At 40.5% G+C, this 18,943-nt stretch overlaps 1 protein-coding gene and 1 long non-coding RNA gene across 4 annotated transcripts in view; one reads left to right on the top strand and one right to left on the bottom strand.

The window, feature by feature from the left end:
* The window catches only part of LOC127395855 (uncharacterized), a 44,595-nt gene extending 31,286 nt beyond the window's left edge, over positions 1-13,309 (top strand). For all 3 annotated transcript variants that reach the window (XR_007891858.1, XR_007891859.1, XR_007891857.1), the window contains exon 5: positions 12,609-13,309. This is a non-coding gene — a long non-coding RNA (uncharacterized LOC127395855). The remainder of the gene's footprint in view (positions 1-12,608) is intronic.
* Positions 2,616-13,315, bottom strand: LOC127395852 (programmed cell death 1 ligand 1-like). The gene is made up of 8 exons (XM_051643305.1): positions 13,288-13,315; positions 11,153-11,217; positions 10,152-10,505; positions 9,388-9,669; positions 8,052-8,162; positions 5,550-5,600; positions 4,529-4,594; positions 2,616-3,536 (listed from the first exon to the last, which is right to left on the bottom strand). Coding segments are annotated over exons 1-8 (954 nt in total). The 5' UTR covers positions 13,290-13,315; the 3' UTR covers positions 2,616-3,513.
* Positions 13,316-18,943: the final 5,628 nt, after the last annotated feature.

Genomic DNA, 18,943 nt, shown 5'->3' with positions numbered 1-18,943 from the left:
ACTGTTTCTCTTAAGTTCCTCTCCACCCGCCATCAGCTCTCAAAGGCCTGGTTTCCTTAGTGGCCTTCCACAGTAAGAAAATTGTCTATTTCAGGAGTATTTATGCAAACACTTCTTACCATTAGTAACATTTTTAGAGGATTTATTAATGGTGAAACAAAGAAGAAGACTGAAAAATATTAATTATGTGTGAGGATGCAGAGCCCATACGCATTTGAGATGGGAAAGGCAGAAGATAACATTCTGCCATTGAGTAGATGGATGTCCCAGTTGGAGTCATGGCAATTGACAGCAAATGCCTTTGCAGAATACCAGGAATACCTCCCAATACTTTCCTCAAGGAAGCCTTGCTTTGTTGGTTGCTATGTTCCTCCTTTTCTGATTAATGCTTTGCTTGTCTACCCCATCCACAACTTCCTTATTTGTTTGTTGAGGAATCCTTTGCATTTCAGGGTCTAGTTTCCCTGCAGGTATTGAGACTTCTTCTGGAAGGAAAAGTGTTCCTTGCTCTCTTTCCACCTGACAGAAAAGATAAAACCAAATTCACTTCACCATCACCATCTTCTACTCATTCTGAGCCAGCTCTGGCTACAATAAATTTTATTTGTGTGTTTCGGGGCACAGCAACAGAAAGCTCAGTGCAATTGTCCAGGAGTTAGTGATCTGCCTTGGGCACCTCATAAAGCCAGCAGTACTCGGCTGGGATGATTGTCTAGATTGCAGGACCAGAGGAATAAGGAGAGGGAGACAAGGAAACAGGGAGAAGATGCTGCAAAACCACAAATCCCATTGTTAACATGTGCAAAAGCAGAAGTTCCGCTGTTGATAACTCTGCCTTTTGGCTGGTTATCACATGCGTGGATGATGCACCATTGGTACATGTCATTCAAGGGTATTAAAGTTACATTTTTGGCCAAAAGGGAACAGGGACATACATCTTGCTTGCTGATCTACTAAACACCCTCCAGGGCATTAGCAAGAAATCTCTTTTTCTTTTATTATTCTTAATTGTAATTGTTACTAGTAGGAGTATTCATATTCTACAAATTTAAATGCCACATCACAAATCAGGCCATGAGACTGGCTTATAATGACATTTTAAAATTACTCAGTCCTGAACACAAATACTAATAAGCAAATATATGGTCCGTACATGGACCAGGCTTTTCTGAGTGCTTCTGGGCATCTAACAATGCCTGGCCACTAGGAAGCGAAATGAGCTTACTCTCTAGCTTCCTGCTGTATTTTGTTTTTCCAGATATCCAAAAGAACCAAAGTAGCATGCAAAAATGGCTAACAGAAGGAAAAAATATTGTTAGAAATACAGTTTTTAACTATGTTTTGTGTGATCAGGAAGAATTTTCTCTGACCTAGTTCTCATAACCTAAAAGTGTTTTGGTTTTTTTTGTTAGGTGTGTATTCTCCCTCTGTCATGAGTGGGAAGTAATTGTGCTGAAACCACTCATGGCATTGGAAAATTTATAAAAATGCTGCTCCACACCCTGCTTTTCTAATAAAGTAGCAAAAGTTTAAGCTTCCTATCAACAGCTCAGGGATTCAAGCACTGGCATTTTGGATAGCAAGGTTCAGATACTAAATTAAAAAATATATTAGTATCCTCTCATTTAATTATCTTACTCATCTGATGCACAGCCCTGTCAACAGTAACTTTTCTATTCTCCTGCTGGGAAAAGAGAAATCTAACAGGTCTTGCAGTCCAGTGGAGTGTGATAAAGGCATCAACTCCTGTTCAGTGATACTAAGCATGCACTAATAGCACTGCCTTGCAAAGGCTGATAATAACTAAAAGGAGTAAACTTTAACTTTTACAACATTGCAACATCAAAGAGGAAGCAGAAAATGAAGAGGTTGTCTAGAAGGGGATTTATGTGCTGATAAGAAACTACATTTATGTGTTGAGGAGGGTTAGTGTTCTTTCTGTAAGTGGCCCTTAATATTTCTAAAGCCATTCTTGCACTCCAAGAATAAATATAAATTCACCATGATTTTCAGTGTCACCTGGACTGTGGCTGCAAAAAGAATGTTGGGAAGAAGGAAGGGATGTTCAAGTTCAGGTAGCATCTTTGGTGAATCAAACAGCACGAATCAGTATCAGAATATGCAAGCTCTGCAGTGAAGTTGGAAAATCACTTTATTGTGACTATTTTAGTTAGATCTACCAGCTCCATTATGGTTATGAGATGCACTTCTTTATCCTACTATATAGGGTGGCTTATTGGGATGTATTAAACACAAGTTAACATTAGCGAGATGCATTACTGCCAGCAGTAAAGCCCTGGCCCTAGGCCTGCATCCAAATCCTTAGGACTGCACAAGAGACTCATTTATGTTAAACTGAAAAGCAACACCAATGCCCAGCGAGATTCCGGACCTCTACAATCTCTTCTTTGTGGGAGCCATGAGAGAAACGACATGGGTGTAGACACCATTTTACACCCAAATCTTAGATACCTGATTTTCCCAGAAAAAGCACAAGCAGTGCTAACACTACTTATTTGCAAGTCAAAGAGAGCAGAAAAAACACAAGACAAAATATATTTTATTTAAAAAATATAATTGTGAATAGCATTGTAATAAATAATTTTAATCTCGGAATGACCCAAAGAGAGCTATGCACCTAGCAGAATCTAACGAAGCAATAGCCTGAGAAACAGGATCCAGGAGTATGTTCCTTCAGCATTTCCTAAGTAATCACATTAGGATGTATTTCATGTCCTAGAAGCAAGAGGGTTCTCTTTCTTCTGTTCCCAACATGAGGAAAAAAGGCAGTCCAAATCAAGGGTTCTTCCTGCCTGAAGAGTTGTGTTATCCCCAAAAGGTAAAGCAGAAGAGTAATGAGTAGTAACCAAGTAGTGCCAGCTATGTTAATTAAATCCCCAATCACTTTTCAGGAAAAGATGAAGAAGCTCAGTATTACCTAGTAATTCCCAAACCATAGCTCCCAAAATGGTTACAGCATCTATTTCAGGCTTGGCTATGAGTATTTGCTATTTTAAGAAAGGACAGACAATGCTCCATCTGTATGGCGTCTTGTCTTGTTGCATCCTTATCTTTTTCTTCACAAGTTGTAAAACAAAATCTCTCCAGGGATCTGAGAGCTCAGGTGGGAAAAAAGAAAACCAAAACCCAGAAGATGGCCTATTGAAGAACTAGCTATGAAATTCATAGTGGTCATAGACCTAAAGTGCTTTGCTTTAAAGATATTTTAAATTAAATGTGTCTTTGAAAGTGCATAAACTTGAGAAAACAGAACCTGGATACTTAAATAAATGCCTCCCTACCTAGTCACATAAACAGAAGCCTGAATCTAAGGGCTTTTTGTGCTGTAATTCTAGTAATTTAATTGAAGTTTTTCCTGATTACATCAATATGGAATAAGTTTGCCATCACAGAATAAAAACAAAAAATGAATATCCCCCTTAAAAGACAGAACATGGAACATCTGAGCTGTCAGACCTTCACCACAGAGCAAAAAGGCTTCTCTTACTTTCTCTAGGTCTTCTCAACTTGCATAGCTGTAAAAGGAAAATTAGATGAAAAAAAATTTGCAAGCTACAAAATCATGAATTCAAGGAACATTTCATGAATTTGGGACTCTTTCCTGGAGTTTAGAGGTGCCAAAAAATGTCCTTCATTATCAAAATTAAGGATGTAAAATTAAATTAATTAAAAGGTCAAATAGAAAAAGGTTGTGATTGTAAGATGAAATAAAGCGGTAGCTCAAACACACTGGTGGGAAGTGCTCTTTACCAAATACAGTGAAATTTTTGTGCCTTAGGTCCCCCATTCTTTTAAAAACTTCTGTTAAAGTCTTTCAAATACATTCAGTGCTCTATCTGTTGGTATCTTTAGCAGAATTATTCCCAGGCTCTAACTATTTGATTTGGAGATCTACACCTGCAGGGGCAGCAGGTTTGCATTTGTTTATTACAGTACAATGTAGCAGGGAGGGATTTGGTATGTAATGTAAGTATTTTAGGAGTCAGCAAGAATATGCAAGAAAAACCTCAATAACTTCACGCTTCTGTTCCATACCACAATATGTTTTGGAGATTTTAGATATTTGCTTATTTTTTTTCTTGCTTTGCTGTGTGACAGAATCTCACAGCTTGAGCCTTGCTTGAGTGGCCATGATGGTTAAGGTCTCCATCTTCATTCCCATCACCACTCCTTCAGTTGTGCTGGCACAACTCTTTCTGTAGCAAAATGGGAGCTAGATAAAAGACTCATTTGGGTTGTTACATTACCTCTATCTCACACTTTCCTTTGAATGGCTTTTCATTTTTAAAACCAGATTTTATATATATATGTATACCTCCCATTACTCAATAAGTTATGCTGGTAAGTTTGTCTGACACAGAACAAGAGGCTCTACTTCTCTTTAAGGCTCTGTCTGTTGAAACAAGGGACTAAATTAACCAGTCACAAATAAAGGTTCTGATGGCCATGGATTATTTCTGCCATGCAGCAATTTGCTACTGTTTTTCCCTTTGTTATTTCTACTTACATTTCAGCTCTTCCTCTTCAAATGAAGCATATCTGCAGTCACATGTATCCTTATCATTTGGCAGCTCTTTAAACAAACAATATACAGATAACAACAGTCATCATAGCTTCAATTTTTCATATAGTGATAAAACTTCATTAGAAGCTGCTATCTCAGGCCTTCCAGGAACTATGTGACTTAAATAGAGTTTGAAATAAGAGATTAATAACAAATACTGTGTCCATTTTGGGCAAGTATTCTGAAGAGAGGTTTTCCCAGGAAAAGCCCCAGCTGCCAGTATGAACTAATTATCACACAGCTGTTTAATTTGAAGTGGTCTCCAAATAAAACCATACAATAAATTTTTAAAACCCCAACCATTAGCCATCATGAGTGGAAGCTAAAGGACTTTGATCCTTTCTATTCCACTGTAAATATTAACTCCTAGGACTCGTTCCCTCCATTTCTCACTCTCATCATGGTAGCTGCCATTCACTGAGCTTTGCTGGTAGAAAATAACATCAGTATCTCAACAGGAGGGAAAACAAACTGCTAGAAAGTTAAACCTTCTTCCTGTGGTTCTCTCAATGAGGCCAAACGCTCTTTCCTCAACATTGTGACAGAGACCCTGAAATACACACTATAATACTGGAGAAAACACAGGATCTTGGCAACACAACTCAAACTGCAGCATAATGTCTGCACACCAGGATGTGTTGCCATTCTGAGGTATATGTTGCAGGGAGCATCTCCCCTCCTGTCACCAACTTTCCAAAACACAGGACACCACTTTTTCCTTCTCTTGTACATATAAATAAGGACTGCACCTGCTCTTGGAACAACTATATTTGTTTCAGGAAGTTGACATAGTAATGAAGTCTCAATTGCAATTTGTAGTTGTTGGACAATGAAAAGTAGAAAGCAAAACAAACATTGAATGTAAACATGTACATGGCTGTCAGTATTACAAAATAAATTCTCAAGCCATTATTTTCACAAGAATCACATGGAGCTGTGTGTATCTCATGCCACATGTACATACTTGCTATTGATGAACTATCCACAGGTGTTCTGTTGTCCTTATTTGCTGTAGCTGAAAGAAAGAAAGAGAGAAAAAAATTTAGAACAGAATATTTACTTTAGATCTAGGGGTGATGTAGGTGTAAAAGTGGGAAGTGCACAATTAATGTAGTGTAATCACTGATTCTCAAAACACTCCAGTTCTTCAAAGACTTTAAAATATATTCTTCAGTGCCCCATGTCTATGAGTTTCCTTTCCAATTTTATATTGTTGTTTCAAAGCCAGAAGCCCATAGATAATATATACTAACATCACTGAAAAAGACTTGTTCAAACGGTTTTCCAATTCGTATTTCCACACAGAGTCTGAATATATTTGGCAAGAGGGAACAAGAAGAGTATCACCTTCTCAGTGCTCTCTGAGAGGAAAAATGCCTCTATTCCAGGGAGGTTCCCTTCTGAAAGTACCACTTAACTGGTCACCTAGGACGGCTTAGTTTTTGAAAGAATAAACTGCTGCTACTATTTCAGCTTCTGAATCAATTTGCAGTTTATGACACACCTACATATATATAACATAATCATGATAATCACATAGATCATTACATCTATAAACATTGTCATGCATGCACATAAACAATAAATATTACTCAAGCAACCTGGGAAACTTCTGACCTTTACTGAAATCCCCAGATGGAAATCTTCTTAAAAGTCAAGGATTTTGCTGTCTTCTCTTCCACTTTTATGTTCTGCTCCTATTTCCTATCATATTCTTAGTATCAGTATATTCTTATTCATATAGCCATTCTGCAGTCTTTATTACCACCTGCAAGCCTGTTAAGCTTATGAACACTTCTCACAGGAGAAGTTTCCATAGCACTGATGCAGGAGATGAGTTTGTGATCAGAACACTGAATATCTACATTTAGTTCTATTTTGTATTTATTTAATGGAACTCAAGTATGAAATCCCCGTATAGAGTTTGCTTATAAATGGCTTTGTGTAATTTCCAGACAGAAATTAGGGCTGTTTCTGTTTTCACTGTGGATGAGAGAGCTGGCAGACAGTTTTGCTATGCTGCCTCCAAAAGTACACCTCTTAGTGTGGATGCTTTTGAGATGCCACTTGAAAATGCCTTTGCATTAGTTCCAGCTGAGATTCATGCTACCTGTACACATCTACATCTCCTGCAAAATTAAAAAAAATGTTAGTCAAATATCTTTTGGAGCATTTTGGTAATAATTTGTATCGAGTCATGCCAACATGACATTATAATGCTAAGAGTACTTGTACCAGCCTCAGTGCCTCTTCTACTTCTTCACTGCAGACAACTTGACAAAAAAAATCAACAAGTTATTTGGAGAAAAATAAGTAGCTACACATCAGCTAAAGAAATCCACAAATTCATTATACAGAGGAAGACTTCTGGCCAAAACCAGAATGTTCAGCAAAAATGCTTTCCTTTAGATGTTTCCAAATAAGTCCTGTGAATGTTCTGAGATCTGCATGACTTCACTGTATTTATTAAAATGAAGACTAAAAAATACCCCTGAATTTAAAATCCTCAAACACACCTAACTTCCTGCCAAGTTAAAAAGCCCATAATCAACGACAGGAATAAAAAACATGCCAAAACAATAACAGTACATATTTTAAGGTTAAGCAACAGTTTTCAAACCTTTTTTCTTTAATTTGGGGACAAAAAAATACTCTTTTCAAGCTTATATACCCTAAAAATTATTTCTCCAAGATTTTTCCTTGTTTCACTATCAAGATAAAACAAATTAATGTTAATGCTTTCACTATTTAACATACTATGATGCCAAAAATGTCCAGTTCAATTCAGTGGAGTCAATTGAAAAAGATCAAAACTTTGCAAGGAAATTAATCAAGTGATATGAAGGCACAGTGGGAATATTGCCTCTCATGAAAAAAAATATTTCAGACTTTGCCTTGGACATATCATTTAATATGCAGTCCACTCTTTTCATGGTGTTTTAGCCAGAATAAATATATGTCTAGACTTCATAAAAGTTATATCTAGACTTCATAAAAATTAGATAATTTCAAAAAACATGCGCTCACCATTCAGTAAATTTTTTTAGAGAATGCAGGAAAAAAATCCTAAAAAACAACCAGTGCCCTGTCTGCTCCAACATTCTGGTCACCGATCAAAAGGGATGGCACAGAATAGGAAACTTCCATTTCCAGTGGATGCCTAAGCAGTTCTTTGCTGTTTGAATAAAGTAGACACTAACCTTACTGCTCTACAGCATTACCTATGAGAAAAATCAATAGACATGCTTGGGTAAATGATCTGTGAAAGGCTGACAACCTGCTAACTTGCTAGCATTTGACTGAGTCAGATAAAGAAAAAGAAATAAATATTATCACAAAAAAATTAGGAGGTTCAGAATCATAGATCTATGGCAGACGTTTATTACCTCATTCTGCCTCTGTGGGGCTGAATTAAGAAAACAGATTGATAATAACTGAGACATGATAAAATAAATAAATTTAATACCTTTGCTTATGGAGAGCATAAATATAAGCACTGATCCCAGTAAAGCAGTCACAATGAGAATCGCTCCAATAAAGCGTCTGCTCTCTGTCCGTACAACACCATCAACTGAATCTTCAAGAAAAACAAAAAGGGGAAAGATTTTATGTAATTGCATAAGAGTCTCCTTTTTCACTTCATTTTCACTGTATTATTTTTGCCATGAACAGTCCAGATGCGGTAACAGCATTTTAGATTGTGTCTAAGGTCAGGTGGTGCACTTCACCATCTCTCGTCATTCCAATAAAGGGAAAAAGAAGATAGAACACACATATGTATCCTTGCTTCCTGCATTCTGTGTTGTAACCTGTCAAAAGTCCTGCTTGTCACCAAGGTACAAAGTGTTACATCTACCTTAGTTTCCCATCCAGACTACAAGAAAGAGCTGATCGAGGAGGAGAACAGAGTCTCTTCCATCTGGTAAAGCTCTGAATACAAAGGGTAAGTGGACTCCTTGAATCCCAGAGTTATTTCCCGTTAAAATCAAACTCGCCCACTCACCACTTGATGAAAAGATGACTTTCTCACTCTCAGCTGCCTTTTCCTGCCGCTTGTCAGTCTCAGTGTGCCAACACAGGCAGTTTTAAAAATGTGTGATGAACAGGACCAGGGAAATTACTTGACTAAGTAATGGTTTGTTAAACAGAAGTATTATTTTTGAGCTGGATCAGGTCTCAAGTCTGCTTGAAAGCTTGTGCCCACGTATCAGGGTAAGATGCAGAAATTAAAAGAGTAACCAAAAGCAAAAGCAGTAGGGGTGGTGACCAGTTGAAAGCTTTAATGAGAAACTGCACTGGTCTTCTCTATTAATTCACCTTCCTTCCATCCAGACTTTACAAGAATACCAAAAAAAAAAAAAAAAAAAAGTGTACAATTTGTGAAATTTAAATATGTTCAAAGCAAAGGGTGTAGTGGCAGGAAAAGACCATATTGTTCAAATGTATTTGACAATTATCATAAGCAAAACAGAACATTTCTTTAAGTTTAATTTATTTGGGAGGTTTAATTTCTAGGGTCTGAGCTATATGCTTTTTAAATAAGGGAACGTCTTTTAACACTCGGACTCAATTTTCACATATCTGTAGCTCACACAAAATTCCTGTCCTCAAATCCCACCCACCCACCCACGATGAACACGTTAGTATAGTGGAAATGTACACTAATAGCAAAACTTAGCAACATAGGTATTTCTTGTTAGCCTTTTCAAAATTAGATAAGAAAGAAATGAATCATGGTTGATTCAACTAGGAAAAAATGACATAGTACCTGGAAGTGTATAAATGAAATTTAGAAGTGTTACCTGTTATGTGTAAAATGGCAGATGTGTTTTCTTGAAGCTCTTTATTCCAGAAAATACAGAAAAAAATCTCATCAGTCCTACTTTTGATTGTAAGGGTACTTGTCACGCGATACAGTTGGTCCCTTCCAGTTTCATAACTTGTGTTTGCTTTATGAGTCAAATCCTCATATTCTCTGTTTTGCCACAGCACTTCAGCTTGTGGGTATCCTTCTGACTGACATGTCAACTTCCATTCGTTGTCCCCTGTGCTCACCACTCCTTGGGTAATAGATCTATAAGGAGCTAAACAAATGAAAGGAAACAATTACCAGTAGGAAGCCAGAAGAACAGCATATATTGACAAGATACCTTTTCTTTACCCCCTTTTCTTTACCCCCAGCCCCTGGGCCAAATTTCTGTACATCAGCTTGGATTTTGTAAATAATACTCTTGACAGGAAAAATAAATACAACTATTGTGTCTCTCCAGAGTAACTGGAGATACGGAATCTATTACAGTTTTGATGCTGTTTAGCAAATCACATTAACTTTCTGGTCTGACAAAATAGCTTTTGCAATACCATTCCTCATATGTCATTATAGGAAATAAAGACCAGAACACAGATTCAACCTAGATAGAAACACAAAGTTAACAGCTGTGCAAAGGCCATCAGGTGGCTCAGGTCACTGCAGAGGTTTCTTTAAATGCTGACCCAGATATGTTTTACTTCAGGACTCCTCTGAAGTCTTTTAACAGTATCAGATAGCACTGAAGCTCCTGCTCACCCTTCACTTTCAGATTGATTGCCTTGTAATCGGCTCCCCCGTAGCCAATAAGACAGTGGTAAAGCCCTGCATCTCTGAGCTTCACGTCAGTGATCTGAAGGAGAGACTGTCCCAAGTTCAGATTCTCTTTGAACAATTTTGTTCTTCCCTTAAAGTCACTGTCCTGACTTTCGAAGTCTTCCTTTCCTTGGAGAAGTGCATAAACCTGCTTCTTTAACTTATCTTTCTTTTCCCAGATGACACTTAAATCTCTAAACTCTAATTTCCCATGCACTGGAAATGTGCATTCCATGGTCACGTTGTTCCCATATTCCACAGTGTAGAGTGACTGGGGAGCTTCAACTGTGAACAAAGCTGAAAAACAAAATTTGGAAGAAAGCTTAATTTTCTGACTAAAAGCCTAATATTTGCAGTAATGTCTTGCTATATGCATAGGATGTTTTATGGACCAAAAGTATGTGCCCTCTTTAGTAAAGTTTTTGGATTCACTTGCCCAGGTTTGGGACAAACTGGGATACTTATCCCTGCAGACACCTGCTTTGTGCATACACTCAGTGTGATGCTGTACTTAAAATGTATGAATGTGTGTGCACAGCCCCTCAGCTGTTGCTTTCAGATCACTGCCACTGTAACAGGCATATGCTAGTGCCTCGATGGGAATGTTCAGTTTATATACATGTCAATTGGTTTTACACACATGACAATTCCCAGGTTTGACAGTGCCAATAAAACTTTCTGTGTAATGTACAAGGTACCTGTCTGAAATGGTGCCAATGTGTGTCCTGCCAACAGGGATTTCAACATGGCCATGTCAAAGCACACATATTAAGGACACATATCTAGTCTAATGTTTAATGCAACAACATGCTAAGATCTCTTTATTTAAAACACTAAGGAAAAAAAACCCAAACACTACCACAGAAGGAAAACAGAAATTAACATTTCTGTGCTGATAAATGGAAAGGAAACATACTACTGCTTCTTACAACTTAGCTTCTTACCATATAAGAAGTGCCAGTAGAATAAAAACAGACAGAAAATCAAAGGCTTTTCCATTATGAAGAACCTAAAATGATAATAGACAAATATAAATATCTGCTCATTTTCTAACTTGCACTCTAAAATACACTTTGTAGTCACTCCACACAGGGAACTGGACAGAAGGCACTGAGTTCCACTCTAACTGAAAACATGACAAAATTTCACCTTTAACTATGGCAGATAATCAGACAGAAAGCTTCCTGCATGGATCCAGGATGAACATCTAATTTCATTTGCTTTAGGTATTTGGCCTTGGTTATGGCAAAATATGTCAGTTAGTAAACAAATACTGATTGTTCCCCTAAACTGTAGCAGGGAGTATTGCTCCAACCAGGAGGAGAATGGAGGAACATTCCATATGTGTTCAATGGACAAAACCAAATTTAGTTTTTCCCCACTTGTTTGCCTTACTTTAACATAGTATGAACATACCATGTTTTGTAACACCTGGTCTTACAGGACTCATTACAGTGCTGGTGAAGATACATATATTGTGAAGAGAATTCATGTGGCAATTAATCACTTAATGAATATTTTCACACCAGTGCCTTTGTTAAACAGTAACAAAAACAATCCTAAGTCTACCTTAGAGTTTCTGGTGACATGCATGCATGAGAGTCTCTCCGTTAGGATGCCTCTGCCTGAGTAACAAGCAGCCCAGAGCACTGACTAAGGTAAAGCTTCTCAAACAAGACTGAGGCATGTGGATCTCACAAGTGTATTCTGATCACCCTTCATCTAGAGGCAAGACTGCAGGACAGCGAGCCACTGAGACTGAGGGGTATAGGTGTCTCTGTGCTTCCCATACCAGAATGACCACAGCAGTAGCACACTCAGCTCCAAAATACTTGCTGCTTTTTTAAATGAAGAGGCTGTAACTTAGAAACTGCTCAGAACAAAGAGCATATGCACTACAGTCATAGGAGTCATAGGAAAGATACCTATACCCATGCATGCAACCTATACCCACTTTTTTTGTAATGAAATCTCAATGTCAGAATGAACTCCAGGAGAGGTGATCCAATTAACTCCCACAAGAAGGATGACAACAAGTAAGCTTTTATGGTACTAAGCTCCATGATTGTATCCTGCAATTGCTGAATTTTTACTTGCAAGCTTTGTCCTACTGTAGAGGAAAACAAATCTTACTATATAAAAAAAAAGTATGGCTATTACTTACAGAATTCCTCAAGACTGAGAAAGTCTGCTGCTGTACTCACTTTCAGAGAGAAAAAAAGTAGGTCCAAGTCAAATCCAGATGTGCATGAAAAAGCCCGCTGCAGTAATTGTTACAGACCCTTCTGCAGTTTCACCCTAACTAGAAGGATCCCCTGACTGGATTGGTTTAATCAGTTCAAGACCTAGATGCCAACCAAAGATCTTTACCAAAACTGCAATCTTCTATTTTTCTTACAGAACCTACCACAATGCCCCTTCTCTCCATCTGCTGGCTTCTGACATCTATGGAAAACACAGTTTTATAAAATCAAAAGGATATTCACTGTGCAAAATGGTCTTCGGTATCTCTGCTGTATTAAACAAAACTATTTGCCCAAATACTTCTCGTGACAGTACTTAAAGGTTTACGTAACTCCACCTACTTCTTTCAGAAAACTTCCCCATTAATGAAGAATTCCCCACTAGGGAAAATTCTCTATTGCTAACAGTGGTGCACTGTAACCAGAAACAGAAATGCTGGGAAATTAGCACAAAAAACGCCACAAACAATTTAAGAAACAGGTCACCTGATCAAAGCTATATGGGAACAGTCCTTGGAACACCACTAGCAGGAGGTCAACCATCTACAAAAACTCAGGGTCCCTACAGTATGGTGCCAAACAGGGGCTAATAGTGACTGGCAATTTCTACACAACTTTCTCAGGTCAGCAAAGCTCCTAAGTTGGAGTAATAGGAAGAGCATTGCCTACCCTTCTCTGGTAAGAACAGATAATTTTCTCCCCAAGATTTGAGCACAATGAAGACCTCTTGCCTTGCCACTGGGTATGCAGGAAGTCAGAAAAGTAGAAGTCATTCAAGAATACAGAAAAAAACCTCCACAAAACACCAAGTATTAGAAGCCAAAAGACATACTCACATGAACTTGTGGACCGTGGTGGAGTAACCTGGTCAACAGCACGAACAGTACACCAGCACAACAACTTCAAACATATGTTTCAGTGTAAGTTCACCCACTTGTTTTGTCTTTGCGTATTTCATGAGAAGGTTAAGATTCTCTCAAGAGTTAAAACGCTGAAGTTTTCTGGAAGTGTTTTCCTCTTTCCGCTTGACAGCCCACTCACAGTACCTGCTACAGAAGCAAAAAACATAATGCACAAAACTGGCAAGATCTGACCTTTTTACCTGACATGTGGGAGGAACGTGGAGACAGTGGTATATGAAATAAATGAATGTAACATTTAAGTTCTAATAACCTGAAACTGCCTTAGGAGGCTGAGGGGGTGGATTTCTGCAATAGCTGAGACTGATGAAGGTTAATTTCCACTAATTGCTTCTGTGCTTAAAGACAGGTTTAATTCTATTTTCTCAGGGGAAAAAAAAAAAAAAAAAGAAAAAAAAAACAACCTGAAACAAATTTGTAAAACACTGGCTGTGAGACCACAAAAGCCATTGATGTAAATAGCCTTCAATGTCACACATACAGTTTCCTCTTTTTCAATGCATATCTAGAGGTCACAGGGTTGCTTTTTCCGTGTAAGCATTTAGTAGGAGACAAATGACTAGTACAGGTCGGGGGGTTTGTGTTTGGTTTGGGTTTTTTTTATTGTTGCTGTTTTGTTTGTGTATGTGTATATATATATATATATATATATATACACACATGGATGTATGTATATATGTACACCCCCCCCCCCCCCCAAAATACACACGCGTTTTACATGATAGTGCTATACTGCACCTGGGGGTGGGGGGTGTTTTACCTCTGCTCTGCAACAGAGCTCCCAGAGAAGTATCTGAAGCCTTGCCTGTCCTAAGCAAAACGTGGCCAGCGTGAGATCCAGGGAGGGCTCCGGCAGCCCCGGTGCCAGGGACAGACAGCGACAGGACGAGGTCCTTGCGGAACCGGGCGGCACCTGCTGCCGGCTGCCCGCGACCCTGGCCGGGCTGAGCTCCGGAACCAGCCCGGAGGGGCCGGGACACGGGGAAACCCCTGCTCCCCCCCTCGCAGGCAGCGGGCCCGGGATGGGCGGTGGGGCCGAGACCCTCCGGGCCCCCCCGCTACCTGCAGCCCCTCGGCGGCAGCGCCCGGCGCCTGCCCGGGGCTTCGCGCTGCCTGCCGGGGGGAGGCAGGGCCAGCCGCCGATCCCTCGGGAAGCCGGCCCGGGAGGCCGCGCCGCCGCGCCCCCAGCCCCGCCCTTCCCGGCGCTGCAGCCGGAGTGGGCAGGGAGCTCTCCCGGGAAGGGCTTGCATCCCTAGAGGCCGCGGGCTTCCAGGAAAGGAAACAGAAAGCGTTCTCATTTACAGGGCTACATACAAAGCAAATTCAAAACTGTAACCCATGACATGCAGGTGAGAGAGATGTGTTTAGAAGGAGGGGAGGGACACCCAAACCTCTGTGCCCTATGTGTGGGTCTCTGCCATTTGTAATACACAGTTAACGTTTTTATGGGCCATGAGCCAGCAGGTGGTTGAGAAGGCATCAGGATCCCTACCTGGAAGCCACTGGGTTTTCTGTTGGTACAGCTCATTGCTGTGGAGGTGCTTGATGGGTTTCATTCACTGACTTGGGTCCAAAGCTTCCAAAATCATCTAACACAAGCCCACTAACATGAGAAAGGAGGATGTGGAATGTTAGATTATATGATAAAAGCACCTCTGCATCCCCACAGAAAAGCAATGGTAGGTGGGGCAGTGCAAAAAGTATCCTGTCCTTGCTGCTCCCAGGCCCATTACGGGAGATACAAACCCATCAGAGACTTGCCTGGCCATGCCCTGTGCCCCGTTAGTACAGTCTGTTCCCTCTTCTTGTTTAATTGCTGACTCTTTTCATAGGTAAGGAACTCTTTATTTCGGGGGTGTGTGTGTCTGGGGGTGTGCAAGTGGAGTCACAGCCTGTGTTAGACGACTCATGTCCATGGCGCAGCAACTAGGCTAGAGTGGGTGGGCTGCAGTGCAGGCACCTGGATTGAGGCCTTGGCCATAGTAGTCCCTGTGTCTACGGTGGCAGCAGCTGCACTGGGACCACAGGCCAGAGGATACCTGTGCCTGGGTAATGACAGCTGGGTTGGGAGACCTGAGTGACACCAAGTGCCAGCCCCTGGGACGGGATATCAAAGACCCATGTTCCCTGAGTGCAACACTCGGACCATGGGGCAGGAGATGAGTGCAAGTAAATGTGCACCTGGATGAGACAGTGAGTACATGTGGTAGTCTGGCAGGCAAGGGGTGGGTGTCTCTGAAAGTGAGATCACAGGAGGAGCTCTGACCCTGTGAGAGGGACCAAGAGATTCCCTAACAGCTGCCAGAGAGAATGTGAGGTCTGGGGGGGGTGTCTCTGGGGAGAGACCCACTGTCGGTACTGGGGGAGCAAGGAGTCCTGGCCAGCTCTGGGTGAGGATGCATGTGGACTTTATGTGTGTGAGGAAGGTGTCAGTGCCAGCATCTGGAGAAGTGCTGCAGACTCCATGGGCTATTGTGTCTGGATGCTAGACTAGGAGACTGGGATCCAGGGGCAGCTAGTGGGCAGACTAAGTATCTGAGCATAGCCGTGCAAGGAATGCACCTACTACATGCATATATATATATATATATTCCCACCAGCAGAGCTCTGCCCTGCTCAGAGAGAGGATTAGGATGACACCAATGATGCTGTTTGTGTGAATGTTCCATACATCTCCATCATCTGTGGGGCTGGCTGTGTGTGTATATAATGTGATATGCACGAGTTCTGGGTGCATGTGCCTACTGGGAACACATGATCAGCTCATAATTATTTGGTCTGTGGACATGGGTATGTGGCAGCCTCACCTTTCTGAGGCTACCAGATCTTCCTGATTCCTCTGACATGCAGAATGGTTCCTTTCGGCCAGCATCACAGTGCTGACAACTGCCAATTTGTTTGCTGGATACCTTTCAAAACAAAAAGACAGAGCTGCATTTGGAATGCAACAGCTGGAATGCTTTACTGTAGCCTGCTCTATGTTCTGAACAACATAGAATCATAGAGTCATTAAGGTTGGAAAAGACCTTCAAGACCATCAAATCCATCCATCAGCCCTACACCCCTGTGACCACTAAAACATCTCCTGAAACACCACACCCACCTGCTTGTTTAATACCTCCAGGGATGGTGCCTCCACCACCACCCTTGGCAGCCTGTTCCGCTGCCTGACCAGTCTTACTGTGATGGAATTTCTCCTGATATCCAATCTGAATCTCCCCTGGCACAACTTGACCCCATTTCCTCTTGTCCTATCACTAGTCACTAGGGAGAAGAGGCTGACACCCACCTCCCCATAACCTCCTCTCAGGTAGTTGTAGAGAGCAATGAGGTCCCTCCTCAGCCTCCTCCACGCCAAGCAGCCCCAGCTCCCTCAGCCTCTCCTCATAAGACCTGTTCAAAACCCCTGTTCAACCTAGCTGCCTTTCTCTGCACCTTCTCCAGCACTTCCATATCCTTCCTGTATTGAGGTGCCCAGAACTGCACACAGTGCTCGAGGTGCAGCCTCAGCAAGACAGAGTAGAGGGGCAGGATCCCCTCCCTGGTCCTGCTGATCACACTGTTCCTGATGCAGGCCAGGATGATTTTGGCCTTCTTGGCCACCCAGGCACACTGCTGGTTCATGTTCAGCTGGTTGTCAATCAAAACATTTACGTTTATGCAAATCACTACATTTATGCACTTACCTGCAAATTTACTCTGGAATTTACACCTGAAAAAATACTAGTTGCAGACAAAAATTATTTTCTGTACAGAATTCATCTTTTTACCTTGTTCCTCGTGTTGGTCTACTCACTTAATGGTTGATGGCTATACCAAATTTAAAAGATGCCCTGCTCTGCTACTCCTATCTAGTTTGGTTTCATTTCATTGCTGAAACTTACATTAAAGTCAACCCTGCGCTTGAATTGCTTAACTAATTCCATCATTATGTTAATCATACAATCATGATGCTACCATAGATCACAAAAATAAAACAAATTAGCCATAGAAAACTGACCAGTTAGAGAAGTTGCTGCAGACAAGCCAAACAAGACAACCCAGAGGCAAGTCAAGAAAGGCTTAGAGCAGGCCTAATAAACCTCAGCTCTGAGGCCTTGCAAACTCAGTACAAAGCCTATGGCCTGCTACTGGGAATGGAGATACAGTATCACAGGACTACGTGGTAACAATAGCTCCCTGGGACTACACCCTTAGCATATGTGGTAACATTTGGTATTTACATGCAGTGCTGCACTTGTTAAACCATTTTGTGGATCTAAAGACTGCAGATCAAACAGACAATCGATGACTGAAGTTAACACCTGGCTGTGTGACACTGCCTCCATCACATGAAAGGCTAAAAGGTGTAGCCAGCTGATACTGACTAGACCATACCTCACAGCACATTTGGTTCTCTGGAAATCCTTCTAACATCCCAATCCAAGGACTGCTGTTGAGAGTAACCAGAGCCCACTGTGATACCAGCAACAGCACCAGTGACTTCCAAGTATACCACAGAGGAGAGGACAGCAACCTCTACAGATTCCATAATGATAATCCAGAAGTGTTAGGGAACCTCTCTGATGGTATCAAGCTTGATCAGATACTGAAGGCCTCTATTAGACTAACAAAATGTGGCAACAGAAGGACAGTACAAACAAAAAAAATGAAATGTTAAACACTTCTCTATTCTTTAATTTCATACAGCAAAGAAAATGCTTTCTAGTAAACACTAAATCAAATCCCACTAGAAAGGAAGAAGTTATTCAGATCATGGGAGTGGGTATCACCTGGTTAGCATTTAGAGCACTTGTGATTAAAGGATCCTTTTCCAAATGGAAAAACAAAGCAAGAAATATGAGCTGAGCAATCATTATCCCTGGCAATTATTAAGCAGCAGCATATCTCTTCTTCAAAGTCACAGGATGTAACAAATCTATTCCACCATTGTTATGCAGTGGGTTCCTCTCTAGTTGCATATATCTGCCCCTAAAATAGCAATGGAATTTGGAGTTTGACTTTTTAAAAAATCAGGAATTTGATGACTAGGAATTGAAATTACCCATCCAATTTTGCCTTGGAAGTTCAGATAAGAGGCACACTAGTCTTGGGAACTGATGCCAGACATGAAGTACAGCTACATCAGTACAACTAATTCAGTTAATATTTTAATAAGCTTATTATTGTTTAGTAATAAACATGACATTTGTAAATGGCAAATTTACTTATATAGCTAGGTAGTGGATATAAAAATAAAAGTACAAAACAGTCATGAAACCAGACAAAACAGTTACAAACCAGTCTGAGAAGCCTCTTTCCAGTAAGAAGAATAAATTACTAAAAAAAAAAAAAAAAAATTCCCCAAATGACAAGGAAGCTTCCTATTTAAGAAGAACTTTGCTAAGCTGATAAATGCTTTAGTTAAATAAGAGGATTAGATAACACTGGGACTTCCCTTATTGCAAACAAAAGATTGTCGAAGTTAAATGTTTGTATTTGCTCTGTGTATGTGCTTGAATTGTCAAGTTCATATATCTCTATGTATTCACACATTTTGTACTTTCAAAAGTCCAATAGCAAAACAAACTCC

This window comes from Apus apus, chromosome Z (genome assembly GCF_020740795.1).
Source record: "Apus apus isolate bApuApu2 chromosome Z, bApuApu2.pri.cur, whole genome shotgun sequence".
In the NCBI taxonomy this organism is placed as follows: domain Eukaryota; kingdom Metazoa; phylum Chordata; class Aves; order Apodiformes; family Apodidae; genus Apus; species Apus apus.
Note: the sequence above shows the minus strand (reverse complement) of the source record. Positions and strands in the feature narration are given on the sequence as shown.

Excerpts from the sequence above, each read along its gene's own strand:
- LOC127395852 (XM_051643305.1), bottom strand. Across the intron at positions 10,506-11,152 it reads CTACTGGCACTTCTTATATG|CTTTGTTCACAGTTGAAGCT; the intron begins GTAAGAAGCTAA and ends TTTGTTTTTCAG. Across the intron at positions 4,595-5,549 it reads GGATAGTTCATCAATAGCAA|AGCTGCCAAATGATAAGGAT; the intron begins GTATGTACATGT and ends GTTTGTTTAAAG.